The following is a 27,637-nucleotide window of genomic DNA, read 5'->3' as shown; positions in this document are numbered from 1 at the left end:
TTTTTTTTTTTTTTTTTTTTTTTTTGGTACCAGGGATGGAACTTGGGCCCTTGAGCTTGTGAGGCAGGAGGCAGAACCACTGAGCCAAATCCCAGTCCCATTCCACTTGTTTTTGACATAGTCACATGGTATCTTAGTTACTTTTCTTCTTGAGAAAAAATGCCAAACACTCAAAGTCAAAGGAAGAAAGGTTTAATTGGCTCATAGTTTTTAGAGGTTTCAGTTCATAGTTGACTGGCTCCAAGGCAGGGTGGCATACCAGAGGGGCATCACAGAGGAGAAACAGTTCATGGCAGGCAAAAGGCAGCAAATCAGTGAAGCAAGAAGCAGTAACAAGACTCGAGCAGTCCTCTTCCTGTCCCTTATATTCTGTCCAACCAGAGAGGGTCTTCCCATTGTCCATTCCCAGAACTATGCCAGTCCAATTACTGGACTAATTTAGTAATCACACACTTACTATACTCCAGATCACTGAAAATATAGCCACTCTGAAAAGTCCCACCTGTGAGTGCATGAGGCTTTGGGGAACATCTAGACACAAGACACAGTACATGGGGAGATACAGGACCCCTCCCCTCATCTAGTGATATCTCTTATACAAGTGAACCTGGCTGCTGGATCCTTACAGGGCTGTGAGAGTGACTGCAGCTACTGTGGTTAGCTGTTGCATCCATTTCCAGTCCCAATGGTATTTGAACCATGTTTTTATAGGACATAATTGAACAGAGGATGCCTCTCTTTAAGTTTTTATGGATACCACTGGAGTAGGAGAAACCCCTGAGTCTGCCAGACATCTTCCCAAATCCATTAATCCCATTTATTCTCACCCATGAATACTTATCAGAGATGCCTTAGACTTGGTATGGACCTCATGCAGATCTCCCAACTTTACCATCCCTTTTATATGACTTAACATTAGCATATTGTGGGCTTCACAGTTTAGAAGTACTACAGTCTAATTCTACTTGGAATCACAACTCCTTTAATTATAGCAGCAACCCACCTTCATGGAATCTTGGGCTTGCTAGACCTTTCCTGCGGTTCTCCTTGGCCACTTATCTTTCTCCTCTTAAAAATTCTCTGTGGTATTTAGCTATCCTTCTTTTCCTGCATGTTGTCAGAGTTGCCAACTCTTGTGCATAGGTTAACTCACATGCATTGCCAATGACATTTCTGACCATGTAATGATTTGCCTCTCTTGCTTATATAGTTTAGTCTTCCCTAAAGAAGAATCTACATTTGCGGAATACAATTCTTCTAACCATCATCAACCATTAAAGCCCTTAATGTTACTCTCCCAACTAATAGTACTAATGGCTCACTCCGTGTGTCACTAATCTTAATATTTCTCAATTAAATAGTATTCATATCATGGTACTCAAGCAATGGAACAAAGCTTGGTTCCACACCTGTTTCATGAGAGAATGGATGGAAATTCTGCTCTTGAACAAGTTACCTCTATACTTGCAGACAAAAACATTTTCTTGCTATTCTGATTGCAGCTATTACTGCAGCCACAGTACTAGCAGCCACAGTAACAACCACAGAAGGTGCCTTGAGCCATTCCATACAAACTGCCCAAACTATGAATAGCTACTTCAAATGTTACCTCTGAGTTGCTGACACATACCAGCAATGACAAAGAAATCTTACAATGTCCTTGATACTCTTGAGACTGCTGTCATTTGGCTCACAGAACACCAGCAGGCGCTCTGGACCCACACTCAACTTTGTGTGATGCAGGTTATTGCCCTGTCTACAGTGTACCCATCCCATTTAACAGCTCTGATTTCTGAGGGGAGGTCTAACACATGCTTCATGGTGCTTTTTACATGAGTTTTATTGCGGTGATTGAAGGCCCAGCTTCACAAATTTCAAATGGAAGCTAACACTATCACTTTAGACCATTTTAATGATATTGCCTACTGGCTCAACCCCAAAATCTGGTTCTGTGGTCTCACCTTCTGTGTCTGGATATTATTGCTGTAGATGTAATACTTTTGTTGTACTTCCTTTTTGTAGTAAATGCTCTTTGTATACTGTTACGGTGAACACTTTGGGCCAAAGCCATGATGCCTTTCCTACATCAAGCCCAATTCCTGTCTGCACTGTGCTTCCTTCTTCCTGCCCTGTCCCTGAACCTTCAAACAAAAAAGGAGGACATGTGTGGACTTGGCTAGAGCAATGAATGATCAGAGTTAAGAGACCTATGGGGCAAATTCACATAGACCTGAAAGACAGTATGCTGAAAACAGCAAGGTGTTCAGATTGGGAAGCATGTTGGGCTGGGCCATTGTCCTTCCCCCTGCTTGATAAATTGCCTAGATTAATGTAAAGTTGTCACATACAGGACCCCCTTGTTCCTGGACACAGTTGCTCCTTGTAACCTAGATCCGTGCCAGAGTTCTTGGTTTGGGACCGCTCTCTTGGTGCTCTCTCACTCTAGAAGCTCTTGGCCCAGTTCCTCTGGGCCTCTTAGTGTTCAGACAAAGTCTTGTCCCTGGGTAATCTTTTCATCTTCTGCACCACCATGGTCACAGACTGCAACAGGAGGTTCTGAACTTCAATACCGTAAACCATATATACTTTTAATATAGAAAGAAAAAGTATATATTTACAATTCAGTATAAGATTTGTACAAGAATTTAAAATTGTAACTTTCATTCCAGTCTGATAATGTGGATAGTAAAAAGTACTGCTTGAACTTCTCATTACTTTTTTTTATTTATTTTTTATTGGTACACTTTCGGTGTACAATACGGTTACATTCATAATTGGGAGATTTTACCTTTACATGTTATAACTTGGTTCTTGTTTTTTCACTTTTTTAAACTTTGAATGTGAGTTTCTGAAAGAAAATCTGGAATCCGTTTCCTTAAATTTTTTCATATGAATAGGAAGTTTTCTTTTAAGATTAGATGTCTAAAAAGCAGAGATAGAATACTTATTATTTAAATACTTTTCCAAAACACACAGGAAGTGCCCATTTGATACTCATTGTTGGTACAAAAATGGTTATTGGGATTTTTTTTCTTGATAAACAAAGACATGAATGTTTTCATTAATTAGTAAATGATACTGATGATTGAACCCAGGGCCTGCGCACTGAGCTAGATCCCCAACCCTTTGTATTTTATTTAAGTTCTGAGGCAGGGTCTCCATGAGTCCTTACTTTGTCAGGGTTGGTTTGAATTTAGGATCATCCTGCTTCAGCCTGCAAGAGTGCTGGTATTGCAACATGTGCCACTGTGCCTCCTTGGTAAAGTCAGTTTTGAAAATATATGACCGAAAAATGATTTGAGTTTAGTTTCTTTGAAAATTTTATTGTATACAATTTTGAAGTAGTGTTCTGGTAACTGAACAGTTGAACAAAGGAAGAGGTTTGTTTATAAAGTGATAAACTCTATTCATAGCAGCATTGTGGCATGTATATTTTTTATCCCTCCAAGTAAGCATATATAAATAAACATTTAAGGATATTAGAAATGGACATTTATGGTTTCTTGGAATTAGAAAAGTTATTTATTTTAATTTTATGAATCATTAATTTTGAATTAGAAATGCTAGGACTGGGGAGTAGCTGAGTGGCACTGCACCTGCCTTGCAAGCACAAGGTCCTGAGTTCAGTCCCCAGTACTGGGGGGAAAAATCAGAAATTAGAAATGCTTGTGAAAATTTATAATTTTACCTTTTTTTGGCTTAACGCCATTTTATAGAAGCTCCATGCTTAGATTTAATTGAAATCGCTGTGACAGGCAGTTCTGTGGGAAAAAAAGTGTCTATTTATTTGTGTGCCATCTTTTGTGTAAAGAGAATATACGATGCGATTTCTCTTTTTTCAAATGTATCTTACAATTTCTTTTTTATTTTTTGTTCTGTGGGAAAAAAAGTGTCTATTTATTTGTGTGCCATCTTTTGTGTAAAGAGAATATACGACGCGATTTCTCTTTTTTCAAATGTATCTTACAATTTCTTTTTTATTTTTTGTTGTTGTTGTTTGTTAGTTTTTTACTGATTTTTGAACCCAGGATCTTGTGTATGGTAGGCAAGTTCTCTACCATTGAGCTGCACACTCAGCCCTTTATAGAGTATACTACTTAATGGGCACTTTATATCCCAATGGAAACAATAAGGTATGTTTAGCTTTCAGAATAGATACAAAGTATTGACTTTGTTTTTTCCTTACAACTGAAAAATGTCCTGTCTTTGGGGAATTTTGAATGCTACCTACTAATTTAACAATTTGCTACTTTTATGATTAATGCTAAGAAGTTTAAGGGAAGACATTGAGGAATTTAATGTTTGTTTGGTTTTTTGTTTTGGGGGATGGTCCTCAGGACCTTGTGCTTATGAGGCATGCAGCGGCACCACTGAACTAAAAAAAAAGTGGCACCACTGAACTAAATTCCTGGCCCCTAGTGTTTGTTGTAAAGAGACTTGCAGAGGTAATAATGCAGCAAACATACTAAGCACGTTACATTTTGTTTCTCATTAGCCAGCCTAGTAACTTCATAGTAACTTCATATTAGTATTAATCCTGTTTTATACATGAAAAATTGACCTTTAAGATTAAGTTTTTAAGCTGGGCATGGTGGCACATCCCTGTAATCCCAGCACTCAGGAGGCTGAAGCAGGAGAATCGCTGTGAGTTCCAGACCAGCCTGGGCTACATAGTGAGTTCCAGGTCAGTCTCAACTACATAGTGAGACCTTGTCTCAAAAAAACAAACAAAAGCTTAAGTTTTTTAAATTAAATTTTATTTTATCCCTTTTCCACCTTCAAGCCCCATCTACTCCTTACGTACAAAACCTTTGTTTCCATTTTTTTTCTATTTTCACTTTTTTCTTGTCCCTTCCTTCCTTTCTCCCTCCTCCCTTTTTCCCCTTCCCATTTGAACACTGTCTTCCCATTTCCCAGTATCCATTATATATCTCAATCCTTATTTCCGCTTTTCATTTCTCATACTAGAGAAACAATGCAATATTTAAACATGCGTGTCTGGTTTATTTCACTTAAGAGTATGGTCTCAAGGTCCATCCATTTAGCTATAAATATGTGAAGCTCATCCTTCTTTATGGAAAGTAGTACTCCTTTGTATAAAAAGGCACATTTTTATCCACATGTCAGTTGATGGGCATTTGGGCTGTTTCCAAAATTTAACTGTTACAAACTGCTGCTATAAACGTGAGTGTGAAAATATCGCTGTGGTAAGATGCTTTTAATCTTTCAGGAGGATACTAAGAAGAGGTATATAGCTAGATCAAATGGAACCTCTCTACTTTTAGTTCTTTGAGAAATCTCTACACTGATGTCCACAGTGGTTGCGCCAGTCTACACTCCCACCAGCAGTGGAAAAGGTTTCTTTTTCTCCACAGCCCTTCTAGCAGTTGTTATTGGTTGATTTCTTGATAGCAGCCATTCTTTCTGGGGTGAAGTGGAATCTCAGTGTTTCCATTTGCATCTGTTGAATAACTGGTGATGTTGAACATTTTTTCATAAATTTATTTTCCGTTTCTAATTCTTTTAAGGTTGTTAAATTAACCCGCTGTGAGTGTTGAGCTTTACCTTTTGTGTAGTTTTTGTTTTGTTTTTGTTTTTGTACCAGGGATTGAACTCGGGTCCTTGCGCTTGCAAGGCAGGCCACCGAACCACTTAGCTAAATCCCCGGGCCCTGTGTAGTTTTTGTTCTTGTTGCTGTTGTTAAATCAAACGATATATTTATCCTATCTTACACCAAGTTTTCAAATTTACTTCACATATATTTCACCCAGTATTGCTAGAAGTGCCATGAGTGCACTAGAGCAGATCACTGATACGTGTTCTATAGCTCTCTATTCTTACTGTGATGATCTTTTTGTTAGTTGTTTTACATTAGCTGCTAACAGGAGACAGCTGTTCTTTCTCAGTCCAGTTCCCCAAGTTCTTCCACAGAAAACCTACCCTGTTGCTGAAATGTTAAAATATCAAGAGCATATTACTTCGTAAACTAGTTACAGTTTTGTATTTTGCTTTTATTTTGCTTCTAAACTTGTTAAGCCAAAGGTTCTCCTCTTCACTTGTGCTAAGAGTAGCAGAATATTTCCTTTCGATCTTTCTAGCTCAGCATCATCTCCTTCCTTGCTGTTGCTTGTGTGTAAAAACCTTGTACTTCTAAGTAGAATAGTTCCAAAACGGTACACCAAATAAATGAGCTATCTTTCATTTATTTATTTCTACATTTCTTAGGAAACTAGAAATAGAGTTACAACACCCTTACAGTCTGAAGTTCATTTTTCATGAAAATGTAATTTTTTTCTTTTACTTATTTATATTTTGGCATTTCTCCTTGTTCTTTTGAGTGCTTGGCTTTCTTCATCGAACAGTTTTGTTTCTTTTGATCCTCGTAAAGACTTTACTATTAGTTATAGTCATCTTATTTCGCTAATGCATTTTTGTTTATGTATTTATCCTGTTTGATTAAGGATAAGATTTCCTATACGTAAATAACCTTTCCAAAATCAAGTAAAAAAATTAGTAATTTAAAAAAATATATTTTTCTTTTCTCTCTGTTTTAGGATGGCTACCATGGGGTAGTTAATATTGTGCCACAGAAACCACCACTGCTAGACAGACCTGGTGAAGAAAGCTACAGTAGATATCACAGCCATGTTGGTTACCAAGAATATGTCCAGGGTTGCAGTTTTTCTCATGATCGAAGAAGTGGTCCACCTCATGGAGGAGTATGTAAATTTCTCCATGACTAATAGTTATTTATGATGTTTAAAATTCATGTAATTAGGGCCGGGGATTTAGCTCAGTGGTTCTGCCACCTGCCTTGCAAGCCCTAGGACCCAAGTTTGATCCCCGGTACTAAAAAAAAAAAAATTTCATGTAGTTAAAATGTATGGGATTGCCATAAAAGCAACTGAATAAATATTTCCAGCCTGCTGGAGCTGTCAAATCAGGAATTGTAGTCATGAATCTTGGGCTGTTGGACAAGGTGGGTAAGCACTCTGGACAGCTCAGAATGCCATTAATTCCAAGTGGTATACCTTTCTTGCTTGCTGGAAATCAAGCCAAGCCGGGCGTGGTGGTACATGCCTGTAATCCCAGCACTTGGGAGGCTGAGGCAAAAAACAAAACAAAACAAACAAAAGAAAAAAAGAAAAGAAAGAAATCAAGCCAAGTAAGTATTTTTGATTCTTCTTCTTTTTTTTTTTTCGGTTTTTTTTTTTTTTTTTGAGACAGGGCCTCACTATGTAGTTGAGACTGACCTGGAACTCACTGTGTAGCCCAGGCTGGTCTCAAACTCACAGTGATTCTCCTGCCTCAGCCTCCCGAGTGCTGGGATTACAGGCGTGCGCCACCACACCCAGCCAGTATTTTTGAAATATTAACTGCTATTGTTAGTATTTTAATTTTTTCTTGATAAGTAGAGGTTCATAAAGATGTACTGATTTGTTATTAACCTTAGTAAAAGTATTTCTTGATGTTGTTCCCCTTTTAGCTTTGCAACTTTGCCATATTTCTTTTCCACATTTTCCACCTTTTCCATTTCCCCTTTGCTACTGCAGGTAACATAGTAATTAACCATACATATTTAAACACTTATAATAAAATTTGACCTCACACTGTCTATGGGATTAGTCCCCATGGAGTACTCTTGAAGAAGTGGAGGTCAGAGATTTTCAAGGATGGGTATTTATGGGACCTCAGTCCTCTTATTATTACGTAATAGTACCTTTGACAATTCCAAAGCACTCAAAAGACTATTCATTGTGTTTTGTGCTTGTTCCTAAACTTTGGAGTGTTATAATCTCCTTACTTGTCATAGAATTGATTTTTTTGTTATTGTTCAGATCTTAAATGTCATGCTGTTCCTTTGCCAAGAGGGGTCAGGTGTGGAAAAGTAAATGCTGTGCATTGTTTCTGTGTTAGAAATTCTAGATTTTGCCATCAGTCATTCTCCAGGTAGATTCAGGGAGAAACAGTTTGATTGTTGCATAAACATTTGTTAACCCCTTTTGTGAAAGTCTTGTGACCTTTAGTACAAAGAGGTTTGTATTCCTTGGACTAGTTTTTGAAACTTTACGAGCATATTTTTTTCTTCCCTGAAAAATTGAACCATAATAGTGCTTCCAGAATGGCACAGTTGTTTCCTATTGGCCTTTTAAGTTTTGTCTGTCTGGGCTAGAAATGTAGTTGAGCGGTAGAACCCTTGCCAAGTGTGTGGGAGGCTTTGATTTCAATCCCCAGCACCGTGAAACAAAACAAAACCATTATATTTGTCTTCATGCTTTGTATAACATTAAAAAGATTTTTTTTCCTTCAAACACCAAGCCCACTTGTCATCCTTACACAGTTCTCACAGTTAGTGTTATCTGGAATCCACTTACATAAAACAAACCACTTACTTGATCTGGTATCATACTACAGCAGTCGAATTGTTTCCTTTTGTTTATATTTAGTGTTGAGAAAGAAAATGATACATAAATTTTACTTAAGATTAGGCATGTGTTGATAAAGAGGAACATGAAGAGCCGGGCATGGTGGTGCACGCCTGTAATCCCAGCACTCAGGAGCCTGAGGCAGGAGGATCACTGTGAGTTCAAAACCAGCCTGGGCTACATAGTGAGTTCCAAGTCAGTCTCAACTACATAGTGAGAACCTGTCTCAAAAAAAACAAAAACAAAACAAAAAAGGAAATGAAGAGTTTTTCTTCTTGAATCATTTTTCCTGATTTATAATTTGTATGTTATTTTTTGTGCATAATTTTAAGGTAATTGGGTATGGATTACTATTTTGTTTCTTTATTCATCTTTCAAATAGATCTAAAAGGACAAAATGTGTGAATATTAAATTTACTGCTACATAGTAATCTTAATATTGCTTATCAAGGGTAATTCTTTACTATATCGCTTTTAATTGTGCCGTTTAATGAGAAAGTGAAAAAAGAAAAATGGGTTAGAAAAGTGGAAAAAGTAGTAACAAGTTTTTTCTTTGAGCCTGAATCTGAAATTTGATGAGAGAACTTGGAAAATGATGGGTGCAGAAATGATAACCAAATCAAGCCTTTGTTCTCCAGTAGCCATTAACTGTCCTGATGTTGGTATTTGTGTGTCTGGCAGTATACCTGTGCAATGTGAATCTACCATTGAGTCACATATTTTTAATAGCGGTAGATGGTACCACAGGTTCTCATATACTATCTACTGTTGATTATTGAAGTGGATGACTTTTTGTCTTTGAAGCTTAGGAAAATTTTGAAGAAAAGTATATTTTCCTTTAAAAAATGTTGACCCTAAAGACTAGATTTCATTAGTAATGCTGGATATATCCTACTTGTCCAAAAATAATGTTAAGTCTCTAAATAACTGTTGTTACAGGATGAATCTGGCTATAGATGGTCAAGAGACGATCATTCCTCAAGACAACAGACTGATTACAGGTAAACAGATAAAGTAATAGCAGAAGTACTTTAATACGTCTATTCTCTGCAATTTGTGCTGCCCTCAGGAACATAGCTGAAAATACTAGGATTTCAAAATTTGAAAGCAAGCTGGGCATAATCACACACATTTGTGATCCCCAACACTCAGGAGGCTAAGGCAGGAAGATCACTGCGAGTTTGAGGCCAGCCTGGGCTACGTAGAGAATTCAAAGGCAGCCTGAATTACAGCGTGAGACCCTTTCTCAAAAACCCAAAATAAATAAATAAAATAAAGTGAAATTTTGAAAGCAGCAAGCATTATATTCATTTTGTGACTAGAATAGAGTAGGTAATTAATATTCTACATATTTTGACATTTTGTAATTGATAATAAAATACATACTTTAAAATAATTTCAATTAATACATTCTTGCAAGTTAATATTCTTAGCATGTCACATGAAGTATGAGATATAGGTGTGCTCAATTTTAAATAAAGTATTTCTTTCAGAAATAGCCTTCTGGAATATTTACCTTCTTACATGATGTATCCTAAGATGTTCTCAGTTGCTTTACTTTGTTAAAATTCTGTTAGGAAAAAAACATTTTGAAAGGCCTTTGTTAGCTTTGGTCACTTATAGAGGGTACCTAGTAGAATAGTTGGTGGATAAAAGCTACAAACAGAGCTGAGCACAGTAATCCAAGGAGGCTACTGATTGCAAGTTTGTGCCCAGCCTGGGCAGTTTAGTGAGACCCTGTCCCAGAAAAAGGGGTGGGGTATGTAGGTCAGTGACAGAGCGCTCTTGAATTCAATCCGCAGTCCTATTAAAAACAAAAAAGTGATGGGCAGATGACCAACTTTTGTTTGCTCAATTTTTGGCACTGGGTTGAACCCAGGCCTTCACACTGAGCTACATCCCAACCCTTTCTTTACTCTTTAATTTGAGACAAGTCTCTAAGTTGTTCAGGCTGCTCTCAGATTGCTGTCCTCTGCCTCAGCCTCCCAGAGTGCTGTGTGTAGAGGCCGGGTCACTGTGCCCTACTGATAACTTGATTTTGTCATTTGTTCTTTTTTTTTTGGTTTTTTGAGACAGGGTCTCACAATATAGTTGAGACTGACCTGGAACTCACTATGTAGCCCAGGCTGGTCTTGAACTCACAGTGATCCTCCTGCCTCAGCCTCCCGAGTGTTGGGATTACAGGCATGCAGGCATGTGCCACCATATACCAGTGACGTTTGTTCTTAAAATGACTGTACAGTAGTCATTTTGGGAGTTTTAAAGGTCCTTTAATGATGTCTTATGAGCTGTCTGGGAAAAGAAGCCCAAATTCCTAGAGGATGCATTTACATGGAGAATGACAGTATCTGCCACAAGACCATAGGTACCAGAGCTGGACTCAAATTCATTGGGTCAAAGCAATGCATTTATTATGTTAGGTCCAGGCAGTGGCTGTGCATACAGTGGGTTTCTAAGGAACCCAGGGTCAAGAGCTCACTACCTTTTGGAGCAAGTGAGATGGAGCAAGCCAGTCCTTTCTCTGGTAGTGAGCAGCCCTTCAGTAGTTGGGCTATAGTTCCCTTGTCTCTGTAGACAACCGTGGAGTCTGCTCAGCATTAATAGGTAGTTAGGTTTTACAGTTTGACATTCAGTTCCCGTAACAGGCTACCAAGAGAAGCAGTAGAAAGAATAAATGCTGAGAAACAGGCTTTGAGAACATTGAACACCCAGTAGTTTAAAAAGCTTATAGCCAGCTGGGAATGGAAGAAAATTTGATTTCTTTGACCTGATAAATAGCATTTGCTGTACTGAAAGATAAAGTTAGAATCAGAACTGTTATTGCTGTTTCAGCTCAGCATGATATACCTCTCTCTTGCAGGAAAAACAAGAAAAGTAAAGGTGTAGAGGTTACAGTGGAAAATTTTTCCCCCTGTGTTTTGGCAGTACTCGGGACCAAATGCAGAACCTTCACATTGAGCTACAGCCCCAACCCTTTTTATATTTGGAGAGAGGATCTCACAGAGTCACTAAGTTGCGTAGGCAGGGATGTACTTGTGATCCTTCTGCCTGAACCTCCCAAGAGTGCTGGCATTACAGTCATTCACATACAGATGCCCAGCAAAAAGAAACAAAAACAGAAAAATGATTTAAAGATGATACAGTTTATGTATGTAGAAAGTCTAGAGAAGTCTGTGGGCTATTAGAACTATTAGGAAATTCCCAAAGTTGATCATAATAAAAATCAATTAACAACATAAATTAGGAAATACAGTTTTAAAATATTACTGCCTAAATAATGAATAAGTGTGTCAGAAGTATAAGATCCATGCCAAGGAAATTACATGTTACTTATAAAGGATATAAAAAGAGCAAAACACAGCTGGAAGTGGTGACATATAGCTGGGAATATTTGAGCCCAGCCTGGGCAACTTACTGAGATTGTCTCAAAATAAAATATAAAAAGGGTCAGAGATGTAGCTCAGTGCTAATGCTTTCAGTTCAATCCCCAGTACCACAAAAAAGAGGGAAAAAAGCAAAATGTATCCTTTCCTGGGAATAGTTTGATAAAGATATCAATTCTTCTCAAAGTAAGTGAATTCACAGCACTCAGGAAGCTGAGGCAGGAGGATCGCTGTGAGTTCAAGACCAGCCTGGGCTACATGTGAGACCCTTTTTTAAAAAAAAAAAGAGATGTGAATTCAGTGTGGTTTTAGTCAAAAATAAAGATTATTTTTTTCATGGACATTAACATGTTCCTTCCAAAAATATGGAAGAGTAAAGAGCCACCCTGCAAAAATAAGCCTGGAAAAAGATGTGAAGACTCAAGATGGCATGTATCCAAAATTATAAAGCTGGAGTACTAAGGAGGACTCTGGTAGTGTGCACGTGGTCAGGTACAACAGTGAAGCAGACTTGAAAGAAACCTAGTCATATTTAGGAGTTTGGGTATGACAGCAGTGACTCCTAGATCGATGGGACTGCAGCTTTGCATCACTGTGCCCAGGACTTGAAACTAAATGTAGAATGAACTTTGAATAAATAGTGCTGGGACAAATTTTGAAAAAACATAAAATTGGAAACCTAGTATGTCAAAATAATATATGGTCTAATTAAGACCTACTACATATGTGAAATTATAGTCTGTATACAACTTTATGTGTATGGTGGGTATAGTGCATTGAACCCAGGGCCTTTTCACTGAGGTATATCATCAGCCCTTCTTTGTTTTTTTATTTCAAAATAAAGACTCACTATGATGTTAAATTAGGATGGGGCTGGGCTTGAATTTGCAGTTCTTTTTTGGAAAGTTAGACTAGTTGATATGTTAGCCTTCTCCCACAAGAAAATGATTCTTTATTTATTTGTCAATTGTTTTTGTTTTTTTGTAGACCTAGGGATTGAACCAAGGAGCACTATACTAGTGAGCTATAACCCCAATCTTTTATTTTCTCTTTCCTCTCTCTCTCTTTCCTACCGGGGATTGAACATTGGACCTTTTGCTTGCAAGGCAGGTGGCAGAACAACTGAACTAAATCCCCAGCCCTTATTCTTTATTTTTGAATACAAGGTCTTCCCATGTTACCCAGGCTGGCCTTGAACTCATGACCCTCCCGCCAAGGCCTCCCAAATGCTGGGATTACAGGCATGCATAAGCCTTTTTTGAGACAAGGTCTCACTGAATTGTCTAGGCTGATCTGGAACTTGTGATTTTCCTCCCTTAACCCTCTGGAGTAGCTGGGATTATGGATATGTGTCACTATACTCAGTGTTTTCTGCTTTTTATGGCTTTTTTGTATGGATATGTAGAATTTTATGTAAGTGAAATAAAATTATGTGTAAGAATCTTTGATCACTACAGCTGTTTTAACATCTTGGTGTATGTTCTGTATTTTTTTCCATATTCATAAATATGTAGGGTAGTTGTATTAAAATGATACATATCTATCCAAATCCTATGAAGCCCTTTTCATCTAATTGCTTATGGAAATCCTTACAAAATATGTGATTTAATTTGAATTGATTCTTTTTAGTATGTATATGTCAAATTTAGCTAGACACTCTATATAGTACAAAATAGTGCTGTAGTGAATCATAGTACTTAATACCTTTATGAATCAGTGCTCCTTTTTTTTTTTTTTTTTTGGTTCTGGGAATCAAACTCAGGACCTTGCGCTTGCAAGGCAGGCAGCAGCACCACTGAACTAAATTCCCTGCCCAATGCTTTGATTTTTTTTATGGAATAATTGTGAAAAACAACTTCTTGGTAAAATACTGATCTTAAGCTTGTTTTCTTAGAAGAGTGTAACACATTTTAATTTTTTATAAAAATTGAGATTTTTACCTTGGATAATCATTTTTCTTATTTATTAGTATAAGTAGGGTACTGTACTTTCCCCTAAGTATGATACTGTAACTACCTCATGATTCTCATGTATGCTAGTATATAGTGATGCTGACAGTACATTCTAGTAATTCATTAGAGAATGTTGCTGGTTCTTTGATAAATTTTGATTCCATAAATCCTTGGATTGTAAGTGTTAATTATTTTATCAGTTTTCTTAACTATATCATGAGCATCAAAACAGGTTAAATTCTGTTTTGAGGATATGGAGTTTATTCTATATGGTATGTTAAGTAATTTGTTAATTTTTATTTTTGATTTTATTGGTATGTTTGTGGTTCATGTATTTACAGTCATCTTGGGGAGTGGTTACATGTTCATACCACACAGTTTTGTTTTGTTTTGTTTTGTTTTGTTCTGGGAATTGAACTCAGGACCTTGTGCTTGCAGACAGGTGGCTGAAACACTGAACTAAGTCCCCAGCCCCTGGCATATCTTTATTCTGCTTATTTGCTTTTCTCTTCCTCTTCTACCATCATGCTTTTTTCCTTTTTTTTTGAGACAGGGTCTCACTATTTAGTTGAGACTGACCTGGAACTCACTATGTAGCCCAGGCTGGTCTCAAATTCAAAGCAATCCTCCTGCCTCAGCCTCCAGAGTGCTGGGATTACAGGTGTGCACGACCACACCTGGCCCATCATGCTTTTTTCCCTTGGACCACTTCCCTTTTGTAAGACATCCAGTTCCTTGTCACCTTCTACACATCCTTTACTTTTCCCTTTGTACTTTCTCTCACTCAAATGAGCAATACCATATGGTATTTAAGATTGTTTGTCAGGTTTATTTCACTCACCATTATATTTTTGAGGTATATCCATTCTCGTACAAATCGCTCAAATCTGTCATTCTTTATAGCAGAGTAGTATTCCATTATATATTGATACCACATATTCTTTATCCAGTTGTCCATTGATGGGTATACAGGCAGCTTCCAAGATTCAGCTGTTGCAGGTTGTGTTGCTAGGATGATGTATTAAGCTCTTTGGGGAAGATAAGTAGCAGCCGGGATCTCTGGGTCATATGGAATTTCTTTTTTTGTTTGTTTATTTTGGTTTTTGGCACCAGGGATTGAACTCAGGACCTTGCACTTGCAAGGCAGGAGGCAGCACCACTGAGCTAAATCCCCAGCCCTCTTATGGAATTTCTAATTTCAATTATTTGAGAACTCTTCATATTGATTTCCATAATGGTTGTACTAGTTGACATTCCTACAAACAGTGAAGGAGGGTTCTTTTTTCACCACAGTCATGCCAGCATTTGTTGTTGTTTGATTTCTTAATGATTACCATTCTTTCCAGAATAAGGTGGAATCTTAGCATTGTTTTAATTTGCGTTTCTCTGATGGCCGGACATGTTGGGCATTTTTTTTTATGTATTTGTTGACCATTTGTATTTCTTCCTCATTCTTGACTGGATCTTTAATTTTAAGTGGGGTTTTGTTGTTGTTGTTTTGTTTTGTTTTGTTTTTGGTAGTTCTTTGTATGTTTGAGATACTGTATTAGTCCTCTGAGGAGTAGCTGGAAAAATATTTCCCATTCTGTAGGTTGTCTCTTCACCCATCTGATTGATTCTTTTGCAAAACAGAAGCTTTTTAGTCTGATATAATCCCATTTTTTTTTATTTTTGCTGTTATTTCTTCATTCTTTTGTTGTACAGAAGCTTTTTGATCTGATACAACACCATTTATTGATTCCTGATGTTATTTCCTACACTCGTGTCTTCATTTGTTTTGTCTTTTTTATCTCCCAGTAGGTTTAATATTTGTTTTAATGTTTAGATTTTTTCTAATTTTAATTTTGTATATGGTGAGTGATGAGGGCCCAGTTTCAATCTTTTGTATATAGATAACCAGTTTTCCCAGCACCATGTTGAATAGGCTCTCTTTCCTCCAACATTCGCTTTTGGCTTCTTTGTCAGTACATCAGCCAGTGCTTACTAGAGAAACAGATGTAACCCAAAATGTACAAGTACATAAGAATTTATAAGATTGGCTTACAGTGGCTGCTGACAGAGTCAGTTGTGGAAGAGTGCAAAAGGTCTGCCTGTGTGCTAGAGATGCATAAAATTCAGTGGAAGGACTGGAGCTCAGTGTAGTGTCCCCTGAAAGTCGATTTCCAGAGGTCAAAGGATCTGTTGGAAGGCTGAAGAGTCCACTCTGGAAGCCAGGAAACAACATCCAAGGTGAAGGTGAAGACTTAAGCTTCTCTGAAGAAACAGAAGCAAGACTTCCTCTTCATTTTTGTTTTATACAATTCTAGTGACAGTCCTCCCTAAAGTGAGTCTTCCACACCCAAAACTATGGTGATCCAATTTAGTTTGGTGTTTTTTACTCAAATGAACACAATCATTTAACTGTCACAATCTACCCCTTATCAACTTGAAAACCAGACACATTTCTTTAAACCATATTCTTCAGATACAAAGATAAATTCATAATGACACCTAACATGTTACAACTATCCTGCATAAAACGGAAACACATGAATTCACTCCCCAGAATGGAAGTCAAGGTTTCTTTGGATAATGCTTACTCCTAACATTTCATAACTTCAATATTATAATATAGGTTTAACAATACTTAAGAACTGTATTAACTATCAACATATTATATAAGAAGCATATTAAGATTACATTATATTATTACATTCCCCATTTCTGTAGCTGGTATTTAAAACTACCTTCTACCACCCAAATAGTCTTTTTTTTTTTTTTTTTTTTTTTTGATACCAGGGATCTAACTCAGGACTTTGCCCTTGTGAGGCAGGCAGCGGCACCACTGAGCTAAATCCCTGGCCCTTGTCTTTTGAAGAACTTTGCCCCAGCCCTGTAAGCTATCACCACCTAGCTGGCACTTACCTGTTTATTTTGAGGCAGGCATGATGCCACTGAGCTAAAACCTGGGCCCCTTTAACTGTTTCTTAAAAAGACCATTTCACTTTTATATCAATCTAGGTGCTTCTGGATAGTGGAGAATGTAGTAAGACCCGTGAATTCTTTGGGCAAGAACCTATTGCCTCACTTCTTTAGCCATACAATGTGTTTCTTGGTCAGCAGTAATGGTGTATAGAATTCATGACAGTGGTAAAGCATTCTGTGAGTACATGGATGGTAGTTTTGATAGAAGCATTATATGCAGGGTAGGCAAGTAAGTGTCTATGACAAAGTAAAGCACAGTCAGTCCTTTTCATGATGGAAGTGGTCCAATATAATCAAGCAGCCGTCAGGTCACAGGTGATCAGTCCTCCAGGGAATGGTTCATAATAGGGAACTCAGTGCTGGTCTCTGCTGCTGTTATATTGGGCTTCTTTGAGCTCTTCATTGTAATTCACTATTTTGTCCTCTGTATCAGATAATGTGTGTTCACATTGGCATTTCAGATTGGCACTTGTGTTTGCACACAGTGAAAAGATCAGTCTGTCTTTCATGGACTTGTGCCTCAGCAGTGCCTTTTTTCTGCGTGATGTAGGCTCTATTCAACATCTTCCAGAAGAGCCCTGTTTCATTGTAGTTGAACACTTGTTGAGTGCCATACCCTTCTGCCTTCATGAATTATGCAGATTCTTTCTGGTAGGCTTCTCCAGCAGCCTTGTCAGAACTAGATGCCTCACGTGGATGCTACCTCTCTTAAGGACCTTATCAAACCATGCTGTCTTGTAAATTCATCACTTGTTGCCCTTGTAGAGGGGTTTTCTTGTGGTACATTACTATTCAGTTTCCTGGCTTTTTCACAGATCGTAGCTTCTATTACACTGTCACTTGCCAGTTGTTTCTCATTCAGCCACACTAACAGAAGTTTTCCCTTCTTTTCCAGACTTGTGTCCTCTGCTTGATTAACATTGTTATTCTTTTTTCCACATCAGCTCCTTTGATAGCATCTTAATTCTTCACAACAGTCAAGTTTGTTGCCTGCCATCTTGTATTCTGAGGCCAGATCAGTCATACAAATACCATGCTCATGCTTTTCTGCAATTTCCTTCTTCAGTTCAGTACTTATTTCCTTCAAAACCTTCTTGCCGTTCTTGCTGTGCACTTCCTTGTTATACAAAATTAACAGTATAAACACAGCAAACCATAAAAGAATGTAACGTAACCACCCTTTACTAAAGAAATCAGAAAACATATAAAAATTAAAACCTGTAATATGTTCAGTGGGAACTTGGATGAAATATTCCAATTAGATATGTCATATGTCATATTCTCAAGTAATTTCTTTGCCAGAGTTTGAGTATTCTCGCCGCAGTACCTCCTCTGATCCCTCTACCTCAATACCAAAGTTGACTCAGTCTCACAGCTTCTTTCTGCCAGGTTGCAGGCATTTGCAGTATTATCCAGTACAAATTCTTGGGTTAGGAACTCTTGCTGTCCCTCTCCCTGGGTATGATGGTGGATTCGGCACATAAGTTCACTGGGACAAAATTGTACACTGAGTCAGGATTATTCATATGTAATCAAATTAGCTACAGCTGTAATAGGTTAATCTGTTACGGTGGCATCTATCAGGGCTCTTTGAGAAATAATATACCATGACCCTGTTTTGGGTCTCCCATTAGCTTAGAGAAGAAATCCACAATTATAGTGTAACCATCTTAACAACCCAAGTCTTGATTCATATAGTTAATGTGCAGTAAGTGTGATGGCTGTGTCTCCTCTAATGGTGAAAAATAGACTTCAATTACTTTTGTATAAAGGGTTATATAAAGCTCAGGTTGGGGACTTGATAATGCAAGAGGGAGAAAGAAAAGAGAAAAAAAAATTTTTTTAAGTCCTCTGCTCTGTAATGTGGGAAGGAGGAAATGCGGAGGGGCAAAGGATCCTAATGATGGTAAGAGTATGTTATATTTTATATGTTTTATGTTTATATGTTTACAAGGTAATAAAACTGGATACAGAATTATTAGTGAGAAATGGGGATCTAAAACGATTGTATGACTAATATAAATATTAGTTTTATATATATGAGCTTTATATATATATGATATATATGAGCCAGTGTGAACTATATAGCAAGACTCTGTCTCCAAAAAACAAAGAAACTAGTAAAATGAGTTGAAAAGATTCTATTAAAGTCAAGCTGTAATCCCAGTTCTCTGGAGGCTGAGGCAGGAAGAGTGCTGCAATTTTGAGGCCAGCCTGGGCTACATGGTGAGCTCAAAGCCAGGCTGTACTACAAAACAAAACCTTGTTAGCTCTTCACGGAACTGTGGCATGAAACTGGTGGGTGAGCAAGCCCGTTTCCTGAACAAAGCGGAACAAAGGCAATCAAGTAGTGACAGTTTTGCAGTGTGGTATATCTTGGTGGAGAAAGCAGGATCTCACATAAGTGAGGGTTCATAAAACTTCACTTACATTACAGTTAACAATCATGGGGATGGGGGAGTCTGAGGTGGAACTACTTAAGATTGGGGAAACTTGTTTTTCCTTTTTTTTTTAAAGTTCTGCTTCAGCCCCACAAAGTCTGGAGATGAAGTTGTGAACCAAAGGAAGAGATTAGAAGAGTTTTAATTGGAGGGCTGGGGATTTAGCTCAATGGTTCCGGTACCTGCCTCGCAAGTGCAAGGACCCCAGTTCAATCCCCAGTACCAAAAAAAAAGAGTTTTAATTGAAAATAATAGAAGAGTATCTCCTGGATTTCTAGGAGCAGTCTCAAGTAGGTGGCCTCCGAGCTAATTACAGATAAACAGAGCACTGGAATTTCTTACATGTTTAGAAGCTACCTATCACAGGTAGATTTAAGGTGACCAATTGGAACTTAGGATCTCTAACCCAGTTCCTCAGCCTGTAGGCTTTAAAGGAAACTGGGATTTCAGAGAAAAAGTTTATTTTGCATTTTTAAATTCCTTAGGAGCTTTACAGGGAGAGCTACAACTCCCTTTGGTAGGAGGGGGCTGCATCCCATGTTGCCTTCATCCAGAGTCCTCACTGATTGTGATGCTTGTCATTGTGGCTGGTCATCCACGTCTATCTCAAGTCCTTCACCTAGTTAGCTGCCTTACTCATAAGCTAACTAAACAAACTATTCTTTACTTTAAATGTCTACTATGCCTACGACTGAATTATATTTCTTTTTGACAGCACAGTAGACCCTTGACTTACAAACTCGATCGGTTCCCAAGGTGGAATTGGTTGTAAGCCAGTGCAGCTGAGATCTGGATGTTTACCTGGGTACATGCTATAGATAACAAGAGGCAGATGAATCTTCGATTAACCTAATTAACCCAAGTTGTTGGTATGTCAGGCTGGTTTTAACTGGAGGGCCACCATACTGACCTAACTCTTAACTTTCCTTAAAGATCCAGATAAGGTTTTTTGGTTTGTTTTGTTTTTTTGAGACAGAGTCTTGCTATGCAGTTCAAACTGGCCTTGAACTCACTATGTAACCCAGGCTAGCCTTGAATTCATGGCAGTTCTCCTGCCACAGCCTTGAGTGCTGGGATTACAGGCATGCGTCACCCCAGTCAACTCAGATAAGGTTTTTATCTGCTAATACACATTAAAAGTTAGCATACGAGGCTTCTTGGACAGTCACTGCTCATCCCCTGTCACAAGCCAAGCCCCATTTAGAGCCCAGGCCTGCTCAGAGCCAAGGTTATTCTCCATGGTGCCTGTCATACCATGGGCAGAAGGTATTCATACACCCATGTATGTGCCTGAAAAAATAAGTTAGCTAATATAAAAAAATGATAGGGGCTAGGCGTGGTGGTGCTCGCCTGTAATCCCAGCACTCAGGAGGCCGAGGCAGGAGGATCGCTGTGAGTTCGAAACCAGCCTGGGTTACATAGTGAGTTCCAGATCAGTCTCAACTACATAGTGAGACCCTGTCTCAAACCCCTCCCAAAAAGAAATAAATAAATGATAGGATTTTTACCTAGTGTGATATTTTTACATAACTTGGTCAGCAGTAGGAGAGGTTGACAGGAAGGGAGGAGAGAGTACTCTTCTGCTGGAACCTGACCTTGTGCTGCACTTCCCCAGGTCCTCCCAGTCAACCCAGGCTACACGCACAGTTGCAAACTGGGTTGTGAGTTTACTGCCATCTGGTGTTGGCCTTGGGAAGCTGTAATTCAGAATAAAGTGCTTTTATACTTAACCACTGAAAAAGTCGTGCATTCTAAATTATATTTTTTACTGGTGCAGTTTCATTTTGTTCACTGACTTCAGCAGATAAGACAACCAAGATTGCAAAATAAAGGGTAACTTGTAGTTAGTTAGATCTGTTGCCTGGCCTGTTTGTATATATGGGATAGAGAATATAATCAATCCCCCCCCCACAGGGACACGAGAGATGACTTTGGAAGCGAAAGTTTCTACTCTTTCCATTGTATAAGAGACCGGTCTCCTCATAAAAGGGATGCTCCTTTTTTCCAAGAATCGTCAGTAGGCCAAAAGGACTCTCCACACAGCAGATCTGGCTCCAGTGTCAGTAGTCGAAGCTACTCTCCAGACCGAAGCAAAACGTACTCTTTCCATGAATCTCAACAGAGAAGTATGTATTTGAAAGACTTTTCCTTTTTCTTTCACAGCCTCAACTGAAGGGAGTGTATTGAGTCAGACTGCCTAATAGGTGTTGCCATAGGTACTCTTTTTCCACAGTACTTAACTCTGTGTGTGTGTGTGTGTGTGTGTGTGTGTGTGTGTGTGTGTGTTTTGATAGTCTTGCTGAGTAGTTCAGTCTTCTCTTACACTCACTATATAGCCCAGGCTGGCCTCAAATGCATGGTGATAATCCTGCCTCAGCCTCCCAAGTACTGGGATTATAGGTATGCACTACCATGCCCAGATCTTAATTTTTTTAGCTTGAAAATTTCAAACCACACTGTGGTTAAATTATTGAAGTTGGACTCTGCATGATATTTCATATTCACATTTGTCAGCGTATAAAGGATGTTTGCAATCCTGTCTGAAAGTTAAAACATACCCATGCTTCCTGGTAACGCTTGTGTCAGGCCTGCCTCTTCAGACTTCTGTCCTTAGATAATACCTTCATGTATCTGATAGTCTGATTTACATTAAAAGACCAAGGGGGCCGGGGATTTAGCACAGTGGTTCTGCCACCTACCTCAAAAGCACAAGGTCCTGAGTTCGATCCCAGGCACCAAAAAGTAAATAAATAAAAGACCAAGGATCTTTTAAATATCTGCTGTAGCCAGGTGTGGGGGTGCATGCCTGTAATCCCAGCACTCAGGAGGCTGAGGCTGGAGGATCGCTGTGAGTTCAAGACCAGCCTGGGCTACATAGTGAGTTCCAGGTCAGTCTCAACTACATAGTGAGACCCTGTATCAAAAAACCAAAAAAATCTCCTGTAGCTTTGTAGAATTTAGAGCTACAGCGTACCTTGAGTTCATTCTTTTCCGACCTCTTATTTGTGGCAGGGAGGGTGATGTGTGTGTTCATGATATCTGTGTGATCATATCCATGGTCCTGGCTGATTTGCTTAGTGTATTGAAATAGAAACAAAGGGGAACCCTTTTCTAGTTAAAGCATTCTTACAGTTTTCTGTAGACCTCACAGCCTGCAGTGAGCTCATCTCATTCTCAAAACATTTCCTTATCCTATGTGCAAGGCACTGTGTTAGATTCAAGAATGCCCCTGTCACTGAGGAAGTAGTTTGTGTGTGTGTGTGTGTGTGTGTGTGTGTGTTTCCGTGTTTCCACCAGCAAATGACAGCTTTATCAGTATGTTAATGTATATAAAATGGGACTTTAATACAAATGTGCCAAGCCGGGTGTGATGGCACACGCCTGTAATTCCAGCACTCGGGAGGCAGAGGCAGGAGGATCGCAGTGAGTTCGAGACCAGCCTGGGCTACATAGTGAGTTCCAGGGCAGTCTCAACTACATAGTGAGACCCTGTATCAAAAAACAAACAAACAACAACAAAACAAACAAGCAAAAAACCCCAAAAATGATGTGCCAGAATGAAATCACGTTCCACCAAGATGCTCTTAAGGGGAGAGATTGGATCTCACTCTGGAGACAGGAGAACATGCCATGCAGGACGCACCTTTTGTTTAGATTTCTACAGTGCAGAAGTGCATTCTAAGCAGAAAGGCTTGTAAGCCAAGGTGCAGAAATCAGAAAGTCCAGGGCTTTTTCCCTTCCCTTTAAACTTCCTTCCCGTTTACCGTGTAAGAGTTTTAACCCGACAGCCTTTGCCTCGTGCATGATGAGGGTGGAGTCCACTTGTCCTCGCTGACTTCCCTTGTAGCTGTTGCCGACTCTAGTGCTCAGCACATCTTGATAGGTTATGAAACACGTGTCTGAGTGATCATGCTGGAGGTAAGGCTTTCATTGGAAAGATTGCAAACAAACATAGCAACATACATATACCTGAAAATGTGCTTCAGGTACTTCTGGGAAAGTGAAGTTGTACTGTCTGTGCAGTTTAGTGTTAACAAATCAACAGTTGTGTCTTTGGGAGTTGCTTCTCTTGTTTCTTGATAATAGCATATTTTTAAAGGAAGACTATTAATCGGCATCAATTTTTTTTTTTTTTTTTTGTACTGGGGATCAAACTTGGGCCCTTGCGCTTGAGAGGCAGGCAGTGGAACCACTGAGCCAAAGCGCCAGCCCTTGCATCAATTATTTTTAAAAATAAATATTCTAAGATAACTGAGCCGGGTGTGGTGTTGTATATCTAACATCCAGGCCTGTGGGAGGCTGAGGCAGGAGGATCCTTTTGAGTTCAAGGTCAGTCTGGGCTATACAATTGAGTTCCAGGCCAGTCTACGCTATGTCACCAGGCCTGGTTCCCTCCTTTAAGTAACTTTTTTTTCTTTTTTTTTTGTACTGAGGATCAAACTCCAGTCCTTGCACTCCCCGTTAAGTAACCTTTAAAGATAAAGGTTGGTGACTTTATCTTAATTATTTATTTTAGGCAGTTTGACAGATATTTGGGATTCATTCATGGTGAGCACTGGACTAGTGCCCCAACTAATTTTTTAATTTTATGTTTTCAGTTGTATAAACATTCTAAGAGTATGTGCTAAATTTCCTATATACTGCTCTCCTTGACATATCCCTTAGTTAATTAGTTCTGTTTGTAGATACATATGACACAATACCAAATATTGACCCATGTGCTTATACTGTGAGATATTGAAATTGGCATTTAGAAACAGGGATGGGGTACATTCATTTTCAAACATAGGCTTGCCTTTCCCAGTGTGTTCTGAGGCTTCATCTTTGTTAGCTGACCTTGGTGTGACCTAGGGCCACTGTACATGACATCATTTGATTCTGGTTTCCAATATTTTATGTCAGTGTCTAAGAGGTAGTTTAGATATTAATTAATTTAATAATGTAATACAAAGTTTCAGTACTAACGAGAGTCTTTGAGTACTCATTAATTCAGTCATTTAGTCACTTAATTGAGAACAGATGAGCTGGGCATGGTGGCACCCATGTGTAATCCCAGCACTTAGGAGGCTGAGGCAGAAGGGTCACTCTGGGTTACATAACGATTTCAAGACCAGCTTCAAAAGAAAGAAAAAGGGAAAAATAAGCTAGGAAATTATGTCTTCTCTTTGTTTATATAGATGAGGAGAGACTAGTCCAGCCTTTGAAACCATCAAGAGACACTTCACCGTCAAGTTCTTCAGCAGGTCCTTCATCAAAGGTTTGTTAATTTTCTAAAATCAGTTTAAAGAATCGCAAAGTAAGATGGACTGTCTAGGACAAATGCTTTTGTTGTGTATTCGGTTCTGTCATTACAGAGCCTGCTTCTCAGTGTCTGCAGTTAAATGTTAACCAGGTTGTGGGTTGCTCGCCTTTCTCCTGTGGTTAGATTCCAGGTTCCTCTCATTTTGAACAAAGACTTGGATGATGTAAGCCAAAAGTGGTGCCAAAAGTTTATGTGCAAAGTGAAGGGTGAAGAAGTATGGGAGAAAACATATCTACCGTGCAAACTTGGGCAGAACAAGAGAAAAAGAACATAAAAACAAAAATAAAAGCACATGCTGCACCTGGAAAACATAGCATGGGCTACCATGAAAAGTCATGATAGCAGAAAGTCCTAGTGTCTGTGTCCAAATCAGGAGGAAACCCATGAGAACTTCTACATGTGGATCCTGAGAGGCGGTGCTAGGATCCCTGGCCTAGGACTAATGTCAAGTCTAGGCCATCCTATTGAAATCCTGCTTGATTTCTCCCAAGAAGTCCACATGTAGGGCTTTGGGAACTGTTTTGTATGTGTGTGCTCCAGTATCTTATAAATAACAGGTCACACCTACTTTACCAGCCAGCTTTGCCTCACCCTAATCTCCTATCAATACCCATGGGCCAACTGCTACATAAAAGCTTGAATTCTTATGTAACTGCAATTTAAAAATAGCCAAGCAAGTGTGCTGTTTTCTCATAGAAGCATTTTGTATAAGTCACTCTATAAAAGTATTAGCACTGCAGCTCATTTTACTCATCTTGACCATAGCCAGTAAATACTCAGATGGGAGCATGTTTTAGATTTTCATTTGTTAGTTGTGGGCATTTGCAAGGCACCTAAAATTTGACTATCTGCTTCTGGATAATATGTGATTTTTCTCTTATTCATAAATAAATGGTAGGTATAAGTTTCCATTCTACACCAAAGTGAAGTTTCAGAAGTTAATTGATTTTTCTCAAATGGATAGCTACTCTTCTCGTTTTCATTCCTAACTTCTCAGCATCTCAAAACATGTTGCAAAGATGGACCTCTTGTTTCTAATCCTCAGTAGTTTCAAATTTGAGAAATTGGTGCTTTCATGTGTTCTGCTTGGTTACACCTTTTTCTTGTCCACAGCTTTTACTTAAATTCTCATTCACTTCTTTTTGTTCCTTCCTCTCTCCCACTGTGAGGATTGAACCCAGGGGCACTCTGCCACACCCCTTTTTGTATTTTGAGACGGTATCTTCCTCAATTGGCAAAGCTGCCTTTGAAGTAGGACTCCTGCTATCTCAGCCTCTTATGCAGCTGGGATGACAGGTGTGCACCACTGTGTGCAGCATTTTCTTTTTTCCATTGTAGTTTTGACTTTTTACCCAGCACTGATATCACCTGAATATTCAGGATACTCAGGGCAGCTGGTTCTTTGCTTCAAAGGGGGAAAAATTTCTTTGTGACAACTTAATCTCTCTCTCTCTCTCTCCCTCTCTCTCTCTCTCTCTCTCTCATCATTGGAACATACTTAGATATCTAAGGGATGTAGAATCCCAGGTTGTTTTTGTTTTTGTTTTGAGACTGGGTCTATGTGTAATCCAAGCTCGCCGGGAACTCTTTTTTTTTAAACTAGGGAAGGAGTCCAGGAGTGAGTGCTCCACCACCGAGTTCATTCCTGTCCCTTTCTGTTTGTTGAGATAAAGTGTTGCTAAGTTGCCAAGGCTGGCCTTAAGTTTACAGTCTTCTTGCCTCAGCTTCCCAGGTAGCTGAGATTACAGGCATGTACCATCACACCTGGCCTTTTTTAACATTCATTATGGGCAGGGGCTGGGAATGAACTACGTAGGCCCCCTCAGTGGCTGTGGAATAAAGGAAGTTTGCAATTTTCTGTTTTCCTTCCAAAGGTTTGACAATTTTAGTACGTGACATCAAGGAGAAGACTAGGTGGCTGAAGTTTATATAGCACCTCCAAGTACACAGAAGAGTAGGGCTTGGGACTCCTGAAGGGGTGCGGTAGCCTCCCAAGCCAGGGGAGGTTCAGGAGGGCAACTCGGGTGGAAACCTTCCTGATTATGCACACAGCCAGCTGTGGCCTCTCTGCCTGAACCAGTTCTCAGGCCCCCAGCCTCTTCCCCTGTGAAGATCCTGTCCTAGGCAGGTGTGGAGATCTCGGAGGGAAGCTGCTGTCTATACTCTGCTTACTCTCTCATGTAGATACGTGTATACATTTCTGTTCTGTAGGAGGATGGCTTTTCAGAGCCATTCGTCTGTCTGCAGTTCCTCTGAATAACCAAGTCAGAATATGGCAAGAAGCGTGTTTGGGGTGAGGTATTTTGCCCTCCCACACCTCTGTGTAGATCTTCGCTGTGACTGTACTGGTGACCAATGTGAGGACGTTCAAGTGCCCTTTCCATCAGTATTCACTGATGACTTTGGCCAGGGAACGAGCGTTTCAGTCTCTGAGGTTATACTTGGAGGTAATAAGATGTACCGTCATCATCTCCATGAGCTTCTGTTCAATTAAAATTCTTTTCTTGTTTGTGTAGAGAAGCACTTTATTAGTGAAATGCACCAGAGGATGGAGATTTTTACTAGACTGTCTTCCAGAGGACGGGGGTATACTTGGAGTCAGTGATACGATTTGAGAAGCAAGATAGGCGAAAATTAGGTGTGGTAGGAACAGGTGAGGAAGATTATTCTAGAGAAACAATGGAATTAGCAAACTACCATCAAGGATTTAATAATAGAGTTTGTTTTCTTTTCTTCTTCTTGTTGCCTTGTTGTTGTTGTTTTTGTTTCTGAGACAGGCTTTCACTATGTAGTATAGACTGGCCTTGAACTCACTAAGTAGCCTAGGCTGGTGTCAGACTCACAGCGATCCTCCTACCTCAGTCTCCCAAGAGCTGGGATTATAGGAGTGTACACCATACCCAGTTTAGGAATAGAGGTTTTCTAATTCATGCTTTATGGCTAGGCGTGATGGCACACTCCTAGAATCACAGCACTTGGTAACCTGTTGCAGAAGAATCACTGCAAGTTTGAGGCCAATTTAGGTTATTTTGTGTAGCAAGACCCTGTGTCAAAAAACTAAAATGTCTGGGGATTTAGCTCAGTAGCGTTGCTCCTACCTGGCACATGCAAGGTCCTAAGTTTGATCCCCAGTACCAGAAAAAACCTGCTTTCTAAAGTGAATGTTATG

At 39.2% G+C, this 27,637-nt stretch overlaps 3 protein-coding genes across 9 annotated transcripts in view; 2 read left to right on the top strand and 1 right to left on the bottom strand.

Moving 5' to 3' along the window:
• Positions 1-27,637, top strand: part of LOC104873989 (periphilin-1) — a 282,429-nt gene that overhangs the window by 24,977 nt on the left and 229,815 nt on the right. The window lies entirely within an intron of this gene.
• The window catches only part of LOC104873985 (zinc finger CCHC-type and RNA-binding motif-containing protein 1), a 179,219-nt gene that overhangs the window by 39,467 nt on the left and 112,115 nt on the right, over positions 1-27,637 (bottom strand). The gene's annotated exons all lie outside the window — the stretch shown is intronic.
• Positions 1-27,637, top strand: part of LOC104873987 (periphilin-1) — a 62,074-nt gene that overhangs the window by 25,001 nt on the left and 9,436 nt on the right. For 5 of the 6 annotated variants that reach the window (XM_010640933.1, XM_010640928.2, XM_010640930.2 and 2 more), the window contains 4 exons: positions 6,555-6,719; positions 9,366-9,427; positions 21,081-21,292; positions 24,344-24,423. In XM_010640933.1, the coding sequence (XP_010639235.1) occupies positions 6,555-6,719; positions 9,366-9,427; positions 21,081-21,292; positions 24,344-24,423 (519 nt within the window). The remainder of the gene's footprint in view (positions 1-6,554; positions 6,720-9,365; positions 9,428-21,080; positions 21,293-24,343; positions 24,424-27,637) is intronic. The other variant, XM_010640934.2, reaches the window with a different exon arrangement.

This window comes from Fukomys damarensis, unplaced genomic scaffold (assembly GCF_012274545.1).
Source record: "Fukomys damarensis isolate Sample0158 unplaced genomic scaffold, DMR_v1.0_HiC HiC_scaffold_15, whole genome shotgun sequence".
NCBI lineage: Eukaryota > Metazoa > Chordata > Mammalia > Rodentia > Bathyergidae > Fukomys > Fukomys damarensis.
This window is presented reverse-complemented; position numbering and strand designations above follow the sequence as displayed.